The sequence below is a fragment of the Coloeus monedula genome (genome assembly GCF_965178545.1).
Source record: "Coloeus monedula genome assembly, chromosome: 8".
NCBI lineage: Eukaryota > Metazoa > Chordata > Aves > Passeriformes > Corvidae > Coloeus > Coloeus monedula.
This window is the reverse complement of record NC_138788.1, coordinates 23,930,102-23,951,011: the sequence shown is the minus strand read 5'-3', so window position 1 is coordinate 23,951,011 and position 20,910 is coordinate 23,930,102. Positions and strand designations below refer to the sequence as shown.

Below are 20,910 nucleotides of genomic sequence, written 5' to 3'. Positions count from 1 at the left end.
TTTAATTAATATTTTTCAATTAATGTTTATAAAAGTAACTCTATCTCTGCTTTTCCTTTTTTTTTTTTTCAAAGTTTCATGATCACTTCTGGTTGAGTGCTCAAAAACCCCTATGATTTTTTAAAAACTTAACCTTTTGACTTTTTTATATATGATGGAAAAACCTTTCCTTTTGCTTCTGGTTTAAATCTGGGATAGAGATCACCAGAAATAGATTTCTGTGTATGTCAGCTTTTAAACAATAGGAAAAAGCAAATGTTCATGCCATCATCATACATAAAAGATTTTCCATAGCTCAACTTAGTAAGACTAAGACCGACAACAGCAAAACCCCTCAACATTAAAGTTAAAAATCAGGGTTGACATTCATGAACTCATGCAATTCTACCTTTGTTTCTTACTTTTGAATAGGGTGAATTAAGGACAAAATGTCAACCTGAATTTTTGTCAATAAATCTAAATCTCCATGGTTTTGTGGAATCAATTCATTAATTGAACAGTTCTTTCTATGGGTCAATAGAAGGCTAATCCATAGTATTTTTTCTAATATAACATTAAAAAAGAATGCTCTTTGCTGCTTCTAGATTAGCAGATCGAATTACATCCTATGGACTGTAAAAGAGAAGGTGTTCCAGAAAGAAACCAAATGTCTTAAAACCATCTAAAAAAAAATTTATCTTCAGCATATTTTAATGCTTCCCTGCTGCTTGTTACATTTAATAAAACCTGCTTGCTAAGTTTTAAGTTCTTGGCTACCTGCATATCTGTCAAGATGAAAAATTTGAAGTTGTAGAAGTGGATAACATTGCATAAATCCTAATATAATATTTTCTCCACAAAAACAAAACAAAACAAAGATAGGCTTTCTCCTTTTGGCAAACTCTAAGGATGAAACTTCACTAAGGTTCTTTACAGGGTAGATTAGTTTCTGAAAAAGAATAATGCAGTTGTGTAGTACAAAATCAAGCAAGTCTGCATCTCATGGAGTTTGATAAAAGCAAGTGGGGATAAGACACATATAAGTAATGGGTGCACAATCTATCAAACATAATAATGGGATTTGTACATAGCATAAATTTCTCCTTGGTTTCAACTATTCTTGGCTGGCTACAGCCACAGGTGTAGGCATTGCTGATGGGATGTAAAGTAGGGTCTCTTTCTGAGTTTGATTGTGTCCTAACTTGATTACATTTTGATAATGCATTGTACTCTTTGAAAGAATTCAGACTTCAGAGACATTTATTTGAAAATTTATATTGGAAGTATATTTGAAATTAGAAAATATTTGAAATATGCTTATGTTGAAAAATATTCAGAATATATTTGAAAATTTAGGAATTTTCACTCAACTGTGAATTAGTCTGCTCTGAGGAGTGCATATATTTCAGTTTACGTACTGATATATACTAGAAGAGAGTGGTTTAAAGAAGCCTTCTCTCAGCTTGGACAGCTGGTATGGATGGACTCTCATAAGATTGACAAGATAATGAATAGTAAGTAAATCGTAGTGTCATAAAAATAGTAAGATCGGCAGGAACATCTGTAAATCATCTAGTTTAAGTCTCCATTCAAAGCAGATGCAACTTAAAAGTTAGCTCAAGTTCTCACCTAGTCCAGTTTTGAAAATCTATGTGGGCTTCTTCCTCTCATCCCAGTTCTGTGTCCTTTTAGCTTTCATCTTGAATGGATCACAAACATGAAATGTAAGGGCTCGAACCTGGTCTGAAATAAATCACAAAAAATCACCCAATTCCAGCAAAATGGAGGAATATGTTACAAGTTGAAATGCATGAAAACAAAGCTAAGTCATTGCTAAGGATTCCTGAGGGAAAAAAAGAAAGGAGGTAATAAATATGCTCAAAAATGTTGTAATACCACCAGAAAAATTCAATGAGAGGAGTTATTCATGGTTAATGAAATTAATAGATTTTGGATTTCTGCTGTTTTCTTTTTGTATTAGTTCATTAAGGTGTAAGTAGTGGTTGTGTACAGTGTAGTTGTATGTTCCAGATGTTGTCAGCTGTAAAACTGGATTGTCATTCATGGAAGATGACAACTGTTTTGCTATTTCTTCTTATTCCGAGAAGGAAAATAAACTTAAGATTTAGAAGTGATTATGTAAGAGAGATGCAGAAAAAATTCTGATAGAAAAAAATTGAAATGTTTTATCTTGATATTTTAAATTTTTTACCTGACCCATATTTTGCAGCTTCACATTTTAGATATCTGGTGCATGAATTTTCAGTAACTCTAGTCTTTGTGGTCTGAAATTTAATTGTTGAGGGAAGCATTCTGCTGTCCTGCTGCTCTATATAAGGACTGAGATTTTTTTTTCTCAGCAAGTATTTGTGAACAAAGACAATATGAGGGTAGAAATTAAAAAACAAACAAACAAACAAACAAAACAAACCAACCCCCCCCCCCCCCCAAAAAAAAAACCAAACCCAAAAAGGCACATATTTAATTTATACAGGCACCTTATACATAATACTTTATTTTCAATTTTTCATTGTGCAGTCTTGGTAAATAAAGAAGAAATGTAGTGCCTTCAGTATCTATATGTCAAAGTGCTGAGGTTGTATTTTAGGATTTTAACATCTGTGCCTTGTCTTGGCTTTACCTGACTGTTTCCAGATGGTTTTCTGTATGATTGAAAGCAGCATCAGTGTGCATGAACGTCATGTCTGACATCTAAGGGTACTTACTACTTTTTCTTAAGTTTAAGAAACGCTCCCTCCTCAACTCATGACCTGTGGCAAAGCCTAAAACTACTAGAACTATTAAAAAAAAATCAAAATATTTTAAAATGGGTACCAAATTAAAAGACAGAGTCCGTTCCTTTACCACAGAGGCCTTTAGAGGAATTCAAAACCTGTGTGTATGCTTTTCATGTCAGAAAAAATTCCTTTTGGGAAACTGTTTGATCTCTTCTCTAAAAATGTGGGTTTGAGAGCTGAAAGCTTGGTAGCTGAAAAGATTCAACTGAAAGGGTGTTGTGGTTTCCATGGATCTTCTGCGTAAATGCTTTTCAATTTTAAATGGCCCTCTGGGTTTGTGACTGAACACTTCTCATAGACCAGGAAGATTTAATAATCAAAATGATACTATTTTTATTTAGTATGTGGTTTCTTCATGTCTTAAACAAGACTGTTTGTCCTTTCAGTTTGCCTGAGGATACCTCTTGCTATAGCTGTGTGATTAGATTTTAGATACATGCAGTTGAAAATAAACCCAATTACCTAAATAAATGGAAGGTAGCAGTAAATTGTGATTAGCACATAATTGTAAACCCAGAGATACAGAAGCTTGAAACACTGAATGTTTAAATTTGGGGATGTAGCACCTAATCATTAACAATACTTTGAAGATGAGGCATTTATTTATTACCTTATTAGTAAAATTCTCACAAACAGTAAGAATGCTTTAATACTTTGAAGTATTAATATTTAAAAGCCAATAGAGATACCTTCATGAATATTCTATACACAGATAGTATAAATATGTCTTGAGTATGGTGTATGGGTGTCAAGTATATGCATAGGATATGCTGGACAAATCTAGAGAGATGAAATTTACCACTGTTTTGTAAACTTCATAAGAAAACACTTTATGAGGACATACATATCAACCTATCAAATATCAACATATCAAATATTAAAAATATGTATATTGCATGGTGGCCATAACATGCATCATTTTAAAGTCTGTCTGAGAGGACTCAAACAGTAAAAACCCAGTCACTGCTATGTGAGAGAAAGCAGCTGATGCATTCAGCTGTTTTACATACAATTATGTCTGAAGCTGTAACTTTCATTTTCATTGAAGACAGTCAGTTTGGGGTTTTTTTGCAAAAATGGCAGATTTCATGGACAACATTAAATTTCCTAAACTGATTACTTTAATGGCCTGTATCAGTCAAACAGGCTGTAAAAATGCTTGAAACGTTTCAGAGCCAGCTGAAGAGATAAATATGCTTTTTAGCTTTCTCACTACTATATTCTCTCTGTAAATAGTAACACTAACATTCATCATTCAGGAATCAATAAACTAAAGGAAAAATTGTGGTATTAATGCAGAAAAGCATGATATTTGTGAAAATACTGAATTTAAGATTCCTATTTGCTGAGCTTTGAACCATTAAAGTTCAAATTTTCACATTTTGCCAATAATTATCTGTAATGGAAAAATGGAAATCTATTCTTATCTATATTTTGATCTCCTTAAAGAAACAGTTTGTTTAGGGATGTCTGTCACTGAGACTTTTCATGTCTTGGCTATAGCTGGTCTGAGATCGATAGAGATCATTAAACTTCTCTGGGTTCCACATGACTGGCTGGGCAGGTGAATAACAAAGATAAATACCTCGACATAAGGGAAGGCTGAAGTTACAGAGAGATGGCATAACTATGGGAAAGATCTCAAAGGGGCCTTGTAACTCTTTAGACACCAAAGACAATTGTAAAATTTGTAGGAAATCAGATTTCAGTTCTTCCCGTGCCCACATAAAAGTTCAGTATAGAAAGCTAAGATTCTTTCTCACCTGCCCTCTGGAACTGGAAGGGGCTTAATTTTGCATCAAAAGATACAAGGCTTGCCAAAAATGTGCAAATTAACAATGTCATTTCTTTGGAAATGCACATCCTTGAAGTGTTTCTTGTATTTTTCACTTTCTTCTGAACAATTTTAGCTCCCTCTGGGACTGTGGGCAAAGATCTTGCCCTTCATATAAGATCATTGACTTATATAAGAGAAAAAGAACACATGAATTTAAAAGAATAGAATTAGAGTAATCTCTCTAGAGCTATTTCCCAGGAGTTCCTGTATTCTCTTTTCATTGTCTGTTTGCACACATCTGTCTTAAATGCTTAGCTGAGAAAATCTAAGAACAAGGCACCTGGATCTACCAGTAAAGTCCCCAACTTCATGACATTGATGGCTTGGTCATTAATATTTTCTGACTTATTCTCTGCGTGTACAGTGAAAGAGCTTAACAGAAAATAAAACTAAGAGTATTAGTCCTATGTTACCTGTGAATCTCATGCAGTTGAAATTATTTAGCTCTAACTTGTCAGTATAGCTCATAATAAAAATTAATGCTTCTGAATGTCTTTTTTTTAATACAACAATTATACTTCATACCGAAATCCAAAAATACATCAAGTAGTGAATAAATAACCTCTGAATCAACTCTCAAAGGTTCTCGTTCTGTGAAAGTTAAAAATAGTGTATTTTCAGGTGATCTAAAAATTACAGAACTACAAAACAAGGACTTGAATGGTCTGCTTAAATTTTTTTAAATTACTGTGGAAGAAATAACATTCTTCATGAGAAAAAAAAGTTGCCTAAAAAGCAAGTGTCAAAAACTCAACAATGCATGAAACACAGGGATATTCAGGAAGTTATGTCAGTGACTGCCATAATAAAATACGGGCTTAACATAAATTCCTTTTTAAAAATATGATTTAAAAATTTAGCCATAGGAGAACATAGACCAGAACCCCCTGTCAGTGACTTTCACAGTCAAACCAAATTAAAATATATGTCCTCCTGTTAGTCATTTCATTTGGTTCCTTTGGCAGCCTTAATGAATATCACCTCAAGTAAAACCAAAGAAATCCATATTTTCTGTTTAAAATGCAAGGTGGTTCTACTGACAGTCACAGGACATTGATACTAATATAAAGTGAACTGAGTATTAAATACGTGACAATATAGGAGTACAGCAATTATTATCTTTACATGCTTTACTTTTCATTTTCATATTATATAAAATGCCACTGTCACATATAGGCTGCTATCAAAATTTCTTGTCTTGATGAGGGTTGATAGTTAATGGTTCTTTTCTCCCCTTTGAAAGGCAGAAGGACATCCTGATGGTAATTGACTTTCTAGAGGTGTACTGCAATGCTCGGTGAAGCAGTTGTGTTTGATTCAGTAGACTGGAACTGCAAAATGATTTCAGCTAACAGCTCTACGCCAGAGTAGTCAAATGGCTGGAAAAATGAGGTAGCAATGAATACCTCCAAACAAGAGTATCAGCCATTTTACTGCTAGAAATTAACTGTGGAAACAGAATTGAAAGGGCTTTTTGTGTTTTCTAGGGATAGAATGATGGTGCGAATAAAGAATACTCAAAGCATGAGTATTATTTCTCCTCCCATTACTTCTCTCCAAGCATTACCATAAACAGTTTTCTCTCTATAAGCATCATATTTTTGAACTTTTTCAAATATAGAATCTGTAAGAAATACTAAAAAATATATTTTCTTTCTCATCAACATGATTCTTAATATTTTACTTACTTCTTTCCTTCAGAAGTGCATTCAGCATGGACTCCTACTTACCCTGACTTAAGTTATTTATTCATTAAATTAAGCAGGAATAGAAGTCAGCAGAGCTAAACTGCAGCATGGAATACACTGTAAGAATCATCTCTGTCTTTGATTTCCAGCAGCCCCCAAGGCATTCTCCAAGTACAGAAAAAAAGGTGTCTCTTGCTTCTTAGATACAATAGCTCTTCAATTAGTCTAGCTCACCAAGAGACAATACAGTTATCCCTATGCAAATGAATCTCCTTTCTCTTTCTTCTAAATTTTCTCTGAACATTTTTTGTGAGCTCCTGAATTCATTTTTTATCTTTTTGCTACATGCATTCTTATTTTTCTGTCCTCTCTGCTGGCTTAGACTGTCTCCCATGGTCCTGGTAAAGCAAACTGCAGCTGTACTATCAACCTGTAAATTCCTTTTCATCTGCAAAATTCCAGTTAAGACCTAGTGGCTGCATACACCATGAAGGGTGTTAACCAAGGAGGGTGAATATAAATCACTTCAGTGCTGCCTCCACCAGCAGGGCCTCTCACCCTGCCTGGCAGTGCTTGAGACATCATCTGCCGTGGGTGGAAAAGCAGAGACACAGAGTGAATATTCAGTGCACTGGGCTCACAGGAGAGAAGCAAATGGGTTTGCAGCCATTTGATAGGTGAGGTTTCAGATCTTCTGACACTGACTAACATTGTCCCACTTTGTTGCCCAGGTTCCCATGACTCTTTAAGGACAGATGAAGAAGAGTATTTAAAATCCTTTCTCATGGCCAGTTTTAATAAAAAACCAGAGACTAGTTTTGTCAGATAGAGGCCTGGACATCTTAAGCTGAGCAAACAAATCTGCAGAGACTTTTCTTAATCAATTTTTTAAATTCATCTTTCTGCAATTTAGTGTCTGGCTCTAAATGGAAAAGATTATACATATTCTCACAAGGACATTATGACGATTAATTAATTAATGTTTGCAAAGCTCTTAAGTTGCATTAAGATCTAGAAAGAAGGGGTATATATAAATTAAATTAATAACTACCTGTACAGTGACCTTTGTTTCTTCTGTGCTGAATGAGTGAAAGGTCTTCTGGAAAAAAAAACCACTGGACTGTGAATAAGCAGTTAAAGATATACATCACATATATACACATATATATATATATCACATAAAAGGTGATAAATAGGGTTTTCACACAACCCTTACTTCTGCTATTATGTACCATTTAAAGCCTGACTCACAAAATTAAAGCTTATTTTAGCATTATTAGTTGATTCTTCTTCTTTTTTTAATCTGTATTCTCCATATTTAGATCTCCTTTGCAGACAGGAGAAAAGTTCTGAAGGAAATATAGGTTATTTCTCTTCAAAAAGGTCATTAAGAGAAACAAGCATGGTATTTGTAAATATGTTTGTAAGTCAAGACTATCTGGGAATAGGATTTAAAATTGTTGGGGTTTTTTCATAAAGGAAAAGTATATTCTCAAAATCCCATAATTTCTACAAAGCCTTATTTTTATTTAATTTATCAAAATTCCCAGGAAAAAGGATCACAAAATGATGTGATGCATGAAAAATTCAGGAAGAATAATTTGAAAATCAGGCTCATAAATTCAGCTTTCTACAGAGCACCTACTTCTCTGCCTGCCTCCTGGGTACTTGAACTGTGGCATCTGGTTAGCTCAGAACTTAATGACCATTTTCTATATGGATTACATTTTACAAAGATGTTAAATCAAATCCCAGCTCAAGGAAAAAGAAAAGGGAAAGTTGTCTTGCTGTGACCCTTCTTTTATTTTGATGTTTATTTTGCAGGTGGCTAGTAGATTGATGTCTCTTCTTATATGAACTGTGCCCTAAACATAAGTAAAGCTAAACTGATTTTTTTTTTTTTTTTGTACTGCAGGCAGAGAGGAATAAAGTTAAATATATGTACATTTTAATCAAGTAATATCTGCAATAAAGACTATTTGAAGCTTTAAAATCACTTCCTGATACATTGCCATTTTGCCAACATCTGCAGAAAAAACCCTTATAGTCAGTCTTGCATTATACCTCTAAAGCCAAGGTCTGGTCCTTTTTTGGAAAAATTCAGAGTCAAGGTTCTTAATCTGGAAAAAATTGGGCTAGAGAATAGCCAGACACTCAAGCAAGAAATTCATCACTGGGTAGAACTCTCCTTTTACTTGCTGACTTACTGAGTAACATTTATGGAAATAAACTTAGCAGAATATACTGTATGTTAAGTTATCAGTATGGATGCTGCCTGCAGGCTATTGCAGTCATTCTTGCTGACATTATCCTGTTTCTATCAGATTGGCTGTGTAGCTCCCAGTATTTTGTGGTAGAGTTCGCCTTACAAGAGGAGTTCTTGCCGAAAGGAAGCTGAAAAACAGTAAGGCAGGATGTCAACAGAGGGGCATCACCCCAGGCAGTGTCTGCTGCTCTGCTGGGGGGGGGTGTTTATGTCAGTGCATGCAATAAAAAATATTGTACTTGCTGGTCTCAGGCAGTCTCTGCAGCGGAAACTTAGGGGTTCCCTGGAATGTTCAAGGAATGTGATTCCTCCCCTTCAGCTTACTGCCCATCATTTGCTCATGCCTGCACAGCCTGGTTTTCAGGCCGAAGGTGTTGCTGCACTGCAGCGAGAGGTCCGAGTGCACCCTGCTGAGGCCTACCAGGCTAGTTTTAATCTAATTAGCTTGGATAACAATGTTAGTGAAGATGTGATAGAATGAGCTTCAGTAAATAAATGTATGCTGATGTAAAAGCCTGCTAGGAATCATCAGGATGTCCCTGGGTGGCCAGCAACAACAATGTACAAATTTGAAAACCTCTTCCCAAGGGCTGTTGAAGCAATGGCTTGGCAGTTGCTTCAAAGCCCCAAATCATCCCACAGATAGTTTATAGTTTTCCCCGTAAAACAGTTTGAAAATATTATGTAAGTTAACTGCTTATCAAGATAAAATTTTAGCTGGAAAATAAATTTTTGTTTTCTCCCTGGGGTTTCCTAGTCTTTAAGGATTTGCATGCATGGCTATCATGACTACAGCCAATCTCTCTGTGTTGTCTGCCTTCATCTTAACAGTCACATCACTCTTCTTACTGCTGCATATGGGGTTCCATTACTGGTAGCCTGAGTATCACTGTCTGTGTTCTTCAATGGTAGAAGAGTAACACAAGCAGATGAAATTGGCTCTGGGTTACTGCGTGTTCTTTTTTGAAGAGGAGACAGTCCACTGGTAATGAGAAAAATTAGAAATTTAGAAGTAGAAAAGGTAATTTGAAGACAAAAGCTGGTTACTGAACTAAAGGATACAGACCTTTAAAGTGTTAAAACTGTAAGACAGTCATAAGAGGAAATAGTAAACAAAAGGCAGGCAAACATTATAGGAAAAAGATGGAATTTTTTTTTTTAAATAAGAAAATATTCTTGGGGTGAGGGACAAAGATGGTTGAAAAGCATGTATTTTCTTAGTCTACAAGTTAGTTCACACTTCTGGTACAGCTTTGTTACTGCTTTATACTGTGAACAAGCTTACTGGACAGGAGCATCACCCCTTACTTTTTTTCCTTTTGTATGGCTGAAAAAGACCAAAAGTTGGGTGCAGCAGCATAAGAAGCAGAACCCAGCATCTCTCCAGTTAAAACCCTTACACTTGGACCACTTTAACTGGCAAGCTCAGGTGGGGCTATACCAAAGTGAATGGCGGTATTAGGGTTGCACGGCGAATAGCACACACAGACTTCTCCAAAAGTCAGGCACTGGCAAGGCTTAGTGAACACTTGGAAGGCATCACCCTAATCAGAGGTTCATTCAGATAACACTGTGTTCTTCTTGCCCCTGCTTGAACCGAGAGAGGAGTATTTGGGTTTCTTGGGCTTGGAGACAAAATCCTAGATGCCATGATTTGCCCAGTCCCTTCATGTACAGTAACAGAAAGGTGCCTTGTGTGTAAACATAGGATGGGAGTTAAGGAATTTCATTTTCTGCATGGCCTTGAACACCTAATCTCTCCTTGTTTTCTCATCTGTACAACAGGTACACCATTGTTTATTGACCACACTGGGGGCTGTAGGGCTAAATTAATTAATGTTAACAACCCTTTGATTCTCTTAGATAAAGGCTTTCTAGAAGTATGAAGAATAGCTATTTATTATCTATGTTTTGTCACTTTTTATTTATGCCCTATTTACTGCAGCTTTTTCTTCAGAATTATTTGCCCTATTATCTGATCTGCATGAAAAGAAGAAATTGATAACAACTAATGATTGCATTAAAAGTAATATTTGAAAAGACTGGTCTAAATTTATTCATTTCAAGTGTACTTCCTCAAAACTAACATGTATATGAAACCTTTTGATCAATGTGTCTTTTCTTTGGTGTCTTTGCAATATGGTCTTTTCTTGTTTATATACTGTTTAAGGTATCCATGAGCTCACAAAAATGGACAAGAGTATGCGCTTCTGCTCTTACAATTAATTTCTTTATCTTTGATTGTGTTTTCTGTTTGGTCTATTTTAATCCTATTCCTCTCTTGCTGACTTTTCTTCTATTCAACAGCTTCAAGAATCCTGAACCCACCAATGCAGAATCATTTGTATACATTATCATTTCTATTTGCTGTTTTCTTTTTTTCCCCCTCCCCCCCCCCCCCCCCAGTGAGGCAGTGTGATGTGCTGGATATCAGTACAGTGCACCTCAGGTACACTGAAACATTTGACTTCACCTTGTGTCATTTCTAGAATGTATTTTCTTGCCCTTAGCCCTGAGCCACAACAGGAATTTGGCCAGATTGTGCCACATTTCTGCAGCACTGTGTAGCTAAGTGCTTCCAGAACATCTGTTGCTGCTGTTGTATTCAGCAGCCTGCTTAAAGTGTGAGCTGTGAAGTAGATTATCTAACGCACAAATACTGGTTTGTCTGAAACTTTAGATAAGAATTGATTTATATGTATGTATCCAATCTGTAAAAAGTGGTGGCACTGCAAAAAATGAAATTATAGGTTGCATTTTAGGTAAATTCTATGGTGTAATCACTTCAGATGAGTTAGAAATGCAGTTTCCTGTACTTGCTTCTGTATTCCTATTTTTTCTGCTCCTTACTATTTCTTACATAATTTGAGATTCACTTTTCTGTGCCTCATTGCTGTACCCTAGTAATTTCCTGAATTTCAAAAATGCCATTGAAAAGGTCTTTTTTAAAAATAATAATAAGCTATTAAAGTAGCTTATTCAACATGCTCATGTCAGAAGATATTTACAATCATTAAAGTGCAGTGAATGAATGGATTTTGTAGGCAGGCAGCTTGTTCATTGGAGTTTGTTGAGATCTTCAGAATAAGCCAAGTTGAAGAAAAAACATATACTCAGTGACTTTGAATTTATAAAATCTGAAGGGCTTCCTGATGAATGCAAAATATGATTGTCTCTGATCTGTTTACAGTTTAGACCATTAGGACAAAGATTGACTGTAAATACTAATATGAAATTTATGTTATGACCCATAATTCTGCTTTGGAAGGAGGTGGGAAAAGAGGTTAAGAAATTCTAACCCTAATTCTGGGCTTGAATTAAATGCTGATTTATTTAATCTTACTTACTATTACTCCGTGTAAAAAATCCTACCTTGCAATGACTGTGAAATTTCCTAATATTTATAATATATTATAGAAAACAAGTGGCTAGATTGTGAATGTGTCCCACACATTACCAGGTTCCTCTTAGACCTGAGGGACAACATAGCAGCAGTGACTCGGAAGTGTCTGTATCCCTGCATACTGTATCCACATCAAAGAAGAGGCTTGAAAAGAAATTAATTTTGTCTGCCAACAGAGGAGCATTGGTTAAGCCAGGAAATGAGTCAGGATTTCAGAGAACCATCTGCACTCCTAGGTGCAGTGGAACATTTTCCCTTTTGCCACTGAGCAGCTTCCAGCTGCAGGAATGGGGGCTGATGCTCTCCACCTCAGAGACCACAGTGGTGGCAGTGCCGTGCTCCAGGCATGATTTTGTGTTTTGCTTATATAAATGGAAAATGTGATGGTGGTTCATTTTGCTGAATTTGGACACAGGCATGAAGGATGCCAAATTCTGTGAGATGCCCTGGGACTTTAAGGTAGCCTAATGATCCTACATTGTAATGACTGCTGCCTCCAAGTAGTTCAGTGGCATTTAACCTGTTAAAGGGGTGTGAAGCTCTGTGCTTTCTGTCTTTACAGAAAGATTAACAGTTTTCAGATCTTGCTGAAGCCTTAGAAGCACTCACATTTTAATGCATTTGCAAGGCTGGGTATTGAAAGAGTGAAGAAAAGTGAGGTAAATGCAAAGTCCTTCCAATTTCTTCAGATTTTTCCCTGTGCAGAAATAAATCTAAACATTTTACCAAGTGGACTGCCCCTTTTCTCTTTGGCTAACTGAGCTTCCTTTCTTTTATCATGTGGGAGATATGAAAATGCTTCTGTGATTTCACTGAATTTCCCTGGGAACATTTTTATGTTAAGTGAATAAAGCTGCTTTGCCTGATTTTTTTTAAAATTTATAATGCTTACATATTTAATAACTATTATTATTATTAACATATTAATAACTATTATGTTATATTATATATAACATATTATATATATTTAACTATACATATTAATAACTATTATATTTAATAACTATTAAATATAAGTATCTAGGTGAGGGGAATAACTTTATTTAGGAGTTAGGTTCTGTCATTAGACAATGTTTTGTTTTTCATATTACTTCGTAGCTACATTTACTAAAATTGTAAATCAAGAGTTTGTTAAAAGTGGGTCCATATAAATATTAAATATTAGGCTTTCTGCTCTTTGCTTCATAGAGCACAGCGCTTATTGTGACAATACTTCATTCTTTGCTTTTCTGGTTTTAGAGACATGTTTAATGTTTCAGCAATATTTTATTCCCAAAATACTTCAAGAAGGTACAATTATTTTAAAAGTATTTTCAACTACAAGTCAGGCAAATTAAAATATTAGTTATTATTTCTCAACAGATTTTACCTGATTAGTGGTGGAGTTCCATTCATTATCTGTGGGATTACAGCAGCAACCAATATCAATAATTATGGGATTGAAGGCAATGCACCATAGTAAGTATGAACTACTATTATATAACTTTTAAGGAAAACATATTATTTTTTTTATCCCAGTAAATGTAGCTGACTTCATAAAGGGTACAGGCATGCAATTTGGGATGATACTTGTTATGAAATTTTATTAAATATTGGCTGTGAAAGAGCAATGTCTTAATCTGGAGCTTGCTGCTTCACCTCCACCAATTTGACTCCATTACTGTCAATACAATCACCTTTCATTTACAGAATTACTCTTCATTTACATCTGAATAAGTGAAAGATATTAAAAATGCCTAATGAGTAGCATATCTAATACATCTATTGATTAATTATTTTCATTTTATTATCTACCTTGATTTAATATCCTTCATGTGACTTAGAGCAATTTACAAATAGTGATGTAAGAAAAGGACAAGCAAAAATCCCTTTCCCACCTCCTCCACTCCTGCCCCTTCATTAAAACCCAAATATTTTGGATTTTCACCACCTGGAAATGTTCCAGTCACAATATCTGGCAATCCTGACATAATCCTCTTGTGTCCTTGTGTGTAGGTGGGTGTTCAGTAGAACTGCACAAGCTCTCCAGGCATCACATTATTATTAGTTCTTGGCATGAAGCATGAGGTATCCATAAGTACAATAAGTCTTTCCATAAAAGCGTAGCAGAAAGTGAATTAGACTGCAAAGTTAAATACAGTGTGTGTAACAGATCAGCATGGCAGTGACTGGCACACTAATGGATATTTTAGTACTCTGGCAGTGCTAATACTCTAGAGGACATCACTCTTAGTTAGATGCTTTGAGCATCTATTGTAACACATTTGAAACTGGTTATGTTCTGGGCATGAAAAGTGGCAACAAAGGAGAATGGTTCATGAGTGAGCATCTGGCTCCTTAAAGACATTTTTGTAGGTAATTGGAATGTAAATTCCAATAAGAAATCAGTGCATACCATGGCTAACTGTTTGCTCTGCCTAGGGCCCAACTCATATTCATATACTATCAAAGTTATCCAATTGATCAGCGAGTTTATAATCAACAGTGTCTTATAAAACTGTTATTTATGTTCATAAAGATGAGACATTTTTCATTTTGGTGCAGTTACTGATATTATACTTCTTTTATCATGTTAATGTAGCAAATCAATACCTGGTGCCACAGTGTGCACAGAAAACAAGGGACAGATGAGGAATGGTTATAAGACTGAGTAAAAAGACAGCTTCTAATTCAATGGCAGCATAGTGAATTATGTGTCTTATTCATTTTTTATGGTATTAGTAAGGTAAATGTAGATGCACAATCTTGAACTTTTTTTACAGAATAGATTTTGTAAGTGATCCATGATGAGATTCTACTTGAAATGAGAGCATCCCATGAGACTGCTTCACTCAGGAGCATTCCACTCTCTACTTTGCATCAAATACATAGCATTCAAATGTATTTCAAGTATCCACATAGCTTTGTGCTCTCTGCTTATCCAATTAACTATAGGTGGTAATTTACCTATGTTTTCACAAATATCTTTCAGAGAATCTTTTCTCATGCCTGTCTAACAGCAAATTATACTCATATAAAAATATATATAAGTATTTTATATATACTTATATAGTGTATATGAAAAATACTCTTGGGAGTGTTTTTAAGTTCATTAATACATGTGTGTATGTTTTTGTTTAAGGTTCAGATTTCAAAAATTCAAAGTCATTATTCTGCAGTTTCTTGTTGAAACACCCAGTGGGACTGTTTCTATTTAGCTGAGAGGTTCTCAGCCTGACAGAAAAAGTCATTCTGCCCTTTTTATAGTAACTTGTAGGTGATTTCTGGATCGACAAGAATCTGATATCACAAGTTTTCTCACTGGAACTGGAGAAACTGCAACTAATCACACATGCCTAAATGAATGTGAAGTGTCACACCATGTCACTTTTAGAGCTGGAATCATAATGACAGATCACCTGGTCTGTCTTTCTGACCCAGGGGGAAATTAGCTATATCCAAACCATTCCTGACAGTTATTTATCTGAGGTACTTTAAATGCTCCCGTAATGGATAGACCACATTTCATTCCAACAGCTTATTATCCTAATTGTCCTAACAGCTAAGAAACTTTTTTAAAAATCTAATTTAGATCTTTTTTGCTGCAGTTTAAGCCTATTACTTCTTGTCCAAGTCCAAGAGATAAAGTAACTTATTCGTCTTTCCAGAAATCCATGCAATATTTAGGATATAAGAACATAATAGCAGCTGTACTAGGCTATACTGCCAGCTCAGTTGCCTGTCCGCACTATGGCTAAAAGCAGATCATAGAGAAGAGTCAAAACCAGGCAAATATTCCTTCTCCCTCTAACCCATATTCTGCCAGTTTCCATCTAGGATTTCATTAGTGTTTTTTCCCCTGTGTTTGTTCGATCAGATCATTGGTCCTTAAGACAGTCCTCTTAGACTCATACTGGCCTGTGAGCTAATTTAAGCTGCTCTAAAACAGTTATGGTTATATTATTTAAGGCCTAGCAAACCATGATCATGCTACAATGATATTATGCTACCAAGGTAGCATAATCACAAAGAGACCATCACTTTCCTTAATTTTTCTGAGGACATTCAAACTGACATGGATGAACTCCCAGCAACCCTAGAAACAGTGCAGAATTCAGAAATGGCATATATATTTCAGGTCTGTTCACTGCAGAAAGTGGTGACAGTTCAACTGGAAGTCTTTTTTCAGGCTTTCTTGGTACTCAGGCTGTTCTCTGGCAAGAAGAAAATTCTCTAAGAACAATCTTCACCCTTAAGAATTTGTTGCAATGTTCATTGATACAAACATCTGAAATCTGTACATTTCTATTGCTCACATACAGTGTATAAACTATGCCTCATTTGCTTTTAATCAAAATATTAGTGCTGACATTTTTAATAGTAGAAAAAAGGGTTGACATAAATGGTCTTTTACTTCACTGCAATTCGAGAGTCTAAGCTGACCTATATTTCTTGGAAATTTTCAGTTTTAATAGTCTCTAAATTATCCCATCTATTCTATTCTATTCTATTAAAAATTAGAAATTGATGCCTCAGTTTAATTAATATTAAAGACACACATCCTGTCTCCACAGTTTGAACTTCTGAGATATTGTTGTGTCATATCAGTCAGAGATCAGTCAGCTGTCCATCACATCTAATGTGGTCCCTGAAATGTTCTTGACTCTGTCTTTTTGTTGTTTTCAGTTGCTGGATGGCCTGGGAGCCCAGTCTCGGTGCTTTTTATGGGCCAGTGGCATTCATTGTGCTGGTGACCTGTGTTTACTTTCTCTGCACATACGTGCAACTGAAGCGCCATCCTGAACGCAAGTACGAGCTAAAGGAAAAGACAGAAGATCCGCAGAGAATGCCAAGTACTGATGTGGGCCATGGTCATATTACAGACCCTGTGTCCGTTCCCCAGGCAACCTGCCCCATGATTTCTTCTTCCTTATTGGAAAATGAGCATTCATTTAAGGCTCAGCTTCGAGCCGCAGCATTCACTTTGTTCCTGTTTACTGCCACTTGGACCTTTGGAGCACTTGCAGTATCTCAAGGTCATTTCTTGGATATGATATTTAGCTGTCTTTATGGAGCCTTCTGTGTGACCTTGGGGCTTTTCATCCTGATCCATCACTGTGCTAAGCGAGATGATGTGTGGCATTGCTGGTGGTCCTGTTGCCCATCCAAAAGGAACACCTATTCTGTGCAAGTTAACGTGCGCCCAAAGGTTAACGTCAATGGCGACACTCAAGTTCATGCACCTTGTCTTCAGGAATCACCGTGTCCCAACAAGTCAGCTGTGTTTAATCACCCAGCAGCAAGCCACTGCAAACTCACTAACCTGCAAGCAGTTCAGAACCATGTTAACTGCCTGTCACCTGTGACACCATGCTGTGCAAAAATGCACTGTGATCAGCTGCTTGATGATGAGGCTCACATTCATGTCCACAATGAGGGAACCTTCAGACCCAATATGCACATTCATAGATGTCTGAAAAGCAGAACTAAGCCACGTTACTTCAGTCGGCACAGGTCTGCAGGGGAAAGAGAGTACGCCTATCACATCCCCTCAAGCATTGACGGCAGCATCCACAGCTCCCACACAGACAGTCCCCACAGCACACACGAGAGCCAGTCAGGTCACAGGAGGGCCTGCTGCTCAAAAAGTGATCCATACCCTACCGTCAACCAGCCCGAAAGTAGCGACGCAAGTACTGTAATATATAGTTGTGGTAAAATGCCAGAAAGTGACACTGTGCACCATCCAGCTCACTTTGAAATGCACCCACGGACACAGTCATTGCCATTTAATACAACAAATCACAACGGAATTCTCAAGGGAAACATGCATGAAGCCATGATATACAGCTCAGATAGTACAGGAAATATCAAAACTGGCCCTTGGAAAAATGAAACTACTGTGTAGTTTGTGGGCCATCATAACATGTTTTTTGCCCTAAACCATCATTATCTTTGTTTTTACTCTGAGATGAATATGATGATATATTTGTGTAGCCCATCAGTAAATTGTACGGCTTTTCATCTTCTTAATAAGAGTCAAAAAAGAGGGATAGTGACAGTTTTAAAGTGAAGGTATTTTTAAAAGAAAGTTATAAAATTATTCTGAAAGATAATGAGAAAATGAAGTCTAGACAATTGAATAAGAGAGGCAATATCCTTTTGTTACACAGAATGATATTTCTTTAGAAACATAATTTTCATTCATTGTTTTCACTTTTTTTCTGTCGTAATTTCAGACACTTTTTATAAACATATCAGCATCTTAAACTTTTACTTATTTATTTTTGTAGAAAAATATTATTACTGTGCCATGGATTTTAATCAGAAGTGGCTATGGTAGAAATGATAAACAGGATTTTATAAAATTGCAGCTTTTTAGATATACAAAAGTGATACTGCCTCTAAAAATCTTCTGTAGCATATGGCCTGTAAAGTCATGTAATGTACAGTCCCTGTTCTGTCCTTTTTCTTGTTGGAGAGAAGTGCTAGGTAATGTCTCTGTTACATCTTTGGTGCTGTATTGGTTGTATTTTGCATGACATATGTCAGGATATACCATTTGCTGTTTTCTAGTGTTACATGTGTTAAAAAAAGAACAAAAAAAAAGTGTTGTACAAGGCTGTGAAAAACCCTATTGATATTAATCTAGAGCATTATAAATCTACAGGAAAAGAAATCACTCTGCACTAGTTTAAGTGGCACAATCCTTTGTATAAGGTTATATGATAGCTTTGATAAGGGTCCACTCTAATGTCTTTACGGAGCATGCACTACTCATTGTACGTGGCACTGTGCAGTGTAATAGCAATTGTCTCAACAAGTTTTACACTTCTTTGTAAAGTATGCCTTTTAAACAAATCTGTAAGCTGTTCCACAGTAACCTGTCCACATCTGTTAAGGTAGAGCAGTTTTACCATTAACTCTTTGAGGACTACAGTTATTTTCTTAAAGTAGCTTATTCTAGTTCAGAGATACTGTATATATGATATTGTCTATTTAGTTACATGATCAATGTAGTCCAGAGTTGTCAGGAAAGAGGAAGTTCAGTAATTTTGTGAAAACACACCTTCTTAGAATCCATCTGTTAATTTCACCACTTGCTTTCTGAAAACCCATTTCCTTCCCTAGCAAATTTCAGATTGTCTTAATCCTTTAATGCAAATTTGACCTTCAGAGAAGTTCTTTATGTTCATGATTTCTGCTAAATTGTAGGGCATTCCAGGGTCAGTAGCATTCTCTATTAACAAGGCTCTTGGCAAGATTTTTCATGTTTCCATGAACATCTGGACACAAAGCATCAACTCACAGTACAGAACTGCATCAGATTTATCCCTACATGAAATAAAACTGCTTTTTACAAATAGGAAGGGTGCAGAATAATAATAGATTTCAGAAAGTGAATGGGAGTATAGAGCTGTGAGAAAAATGTCTACAGTGGAAAGTGAACAGTGCATCCAGAAATGAGAGAAAAAGCACAGTTCTGTAGGGCCACACAAGAAAGTTTGCTGTCATGTCTTCACACAGACTTACGTAATTGCTGCAGAGAGGAAATAGAAAATTCCATTGAGAGATCATCAGTCTTTGATTCTCTGTGTATAAGTGGCAGAAGTCTTCACATACTTCAGCCCGATATTTTTCTGTTATTAGCAGTTTATTAGACTCTACCTTTTTTTTTTTTTAATGTAGGAATAAATTTCCTAATAGTGTACATAAAGATGACAATTATAAATGTTAGAATGTTATAAAAACATGTAAGTCAGATGAATGTGTTCTGCAGTGTTGCAGGTGGGAATTAGTACTCAAAGGGTTAATGCTCAGTATCTGAGTGCAAGAAATCTTGTTTTTCTGTATTTTTGTAAATTTGAAATATATATTGTAAAGTCCAGCAGTGCAATGTATCCATCTCAGATTGTGTATTTTTAAAAGGTGAGCAAGAAGAATGCACTAGGTGGTTGTCAAGTTTTAAGCCAATATTCAACAGTTTCATGACTGCTTCTTTAGCTAATACAAAAAAAAAAGACAAAACACTGAGCTTTATTATGTATATGCTGTATATGCTTGAACTGTCTCTAAACTAAAATACAGTATTTTTCTTTGTTTGCATATTGAAATATTTTCTGTTTCATAATTGTTTTCTTTTAATAATACTTTTACTCATTCCACATAGACAGTGAGCCCTAGATAAACATAGACATAATGTGAAATCCACTTCTCTGTCTCAGCACTGTGTATATGTGTATTCTGTAACAGTAAAATTGTAGGAGGTCTGTAGACCATTATGCAAAATATCACACACACACACACACAGAGCCAAGATGAAATACTCACTCTGCAAGAATCCACTCAGTAAGCTCCTTTATTCAGCTTGTGTTTTAATCACCTCTGTTATTTTGTCTGAGAGGCCAATTCCATCTTCATAATGGCTTACAAAAAGTAAATAGGTGCTGCTTTCCACAGAATATCTTACATGATAAAACTCTCTGGAATTCAAACGTAAAACATTAAAACACTTTTCTTATTGTGTTAAAAATTAATTTAGTGAATATTTCTGGGCTAATTTGGAAGAGATGTGTTATGCAATAATCTGTTTGCATATTATTTTTTCAGAAAATATACAGTATATCTACAGAGGAGGAGACATGATATTAAATAAATATAAAAATGTTTTGTAACATCAAATTTGACCAAAATACTTTTTATGCTATTGACATTTTTTTTCCTTAAGATAAATGAGATAATTTCAATGCTTTGGAAGTCTGGTTTTGATTTATTGTGGGGTTTTGGTCAATTATAGTCAGTGAACCATTACTACTTTACCTGATTTTCTTCCCTATTAAAATAAAGTCAATGAAATAACCAGAGTGTAAGAGATGTATTGTCCTAGTAAATTCCTTACAGACACATGTAACATATTTTAAAATCAGTTTTAGTTTTGGTGATTCATTGATGACAAAAAA

At 35.5% G+C, this 20,910-nt stretch overlaps 1 protein-coding gene across 1 annotated transcript in view; it reads left to right on the top strand.

Moving 5' to 3' along the window:
- LOC309575335 (adhesion G protein-coupled receptor A3-like) overlaps window positions 1-17,958 on the top strand; it is a gene marked incomplete at its 5' end in the record, with an annotated part of 260,286 nt that extends 242,328 nt beyond the window's left edge. Inside the window, 2 exons of the mRNA XM_082285708.1 lie at window positions 13,334-13,429; window positions 16,637-17,958. Of these exons, the coding sequence (XP_082141834.1) occupies window positions 13,334-13,429; window positions 16,637-17,858 (1,318 nt within the window). The 3' untranslated portion in view covers window positions 17,859-17,958. The remainder of the gene's footprint in view (window positions 1-13,333; window positions 13,430-16,636) is intronic.
- Window positions 17,959-20,910: the final 2,952 nt, after the last annotated feature.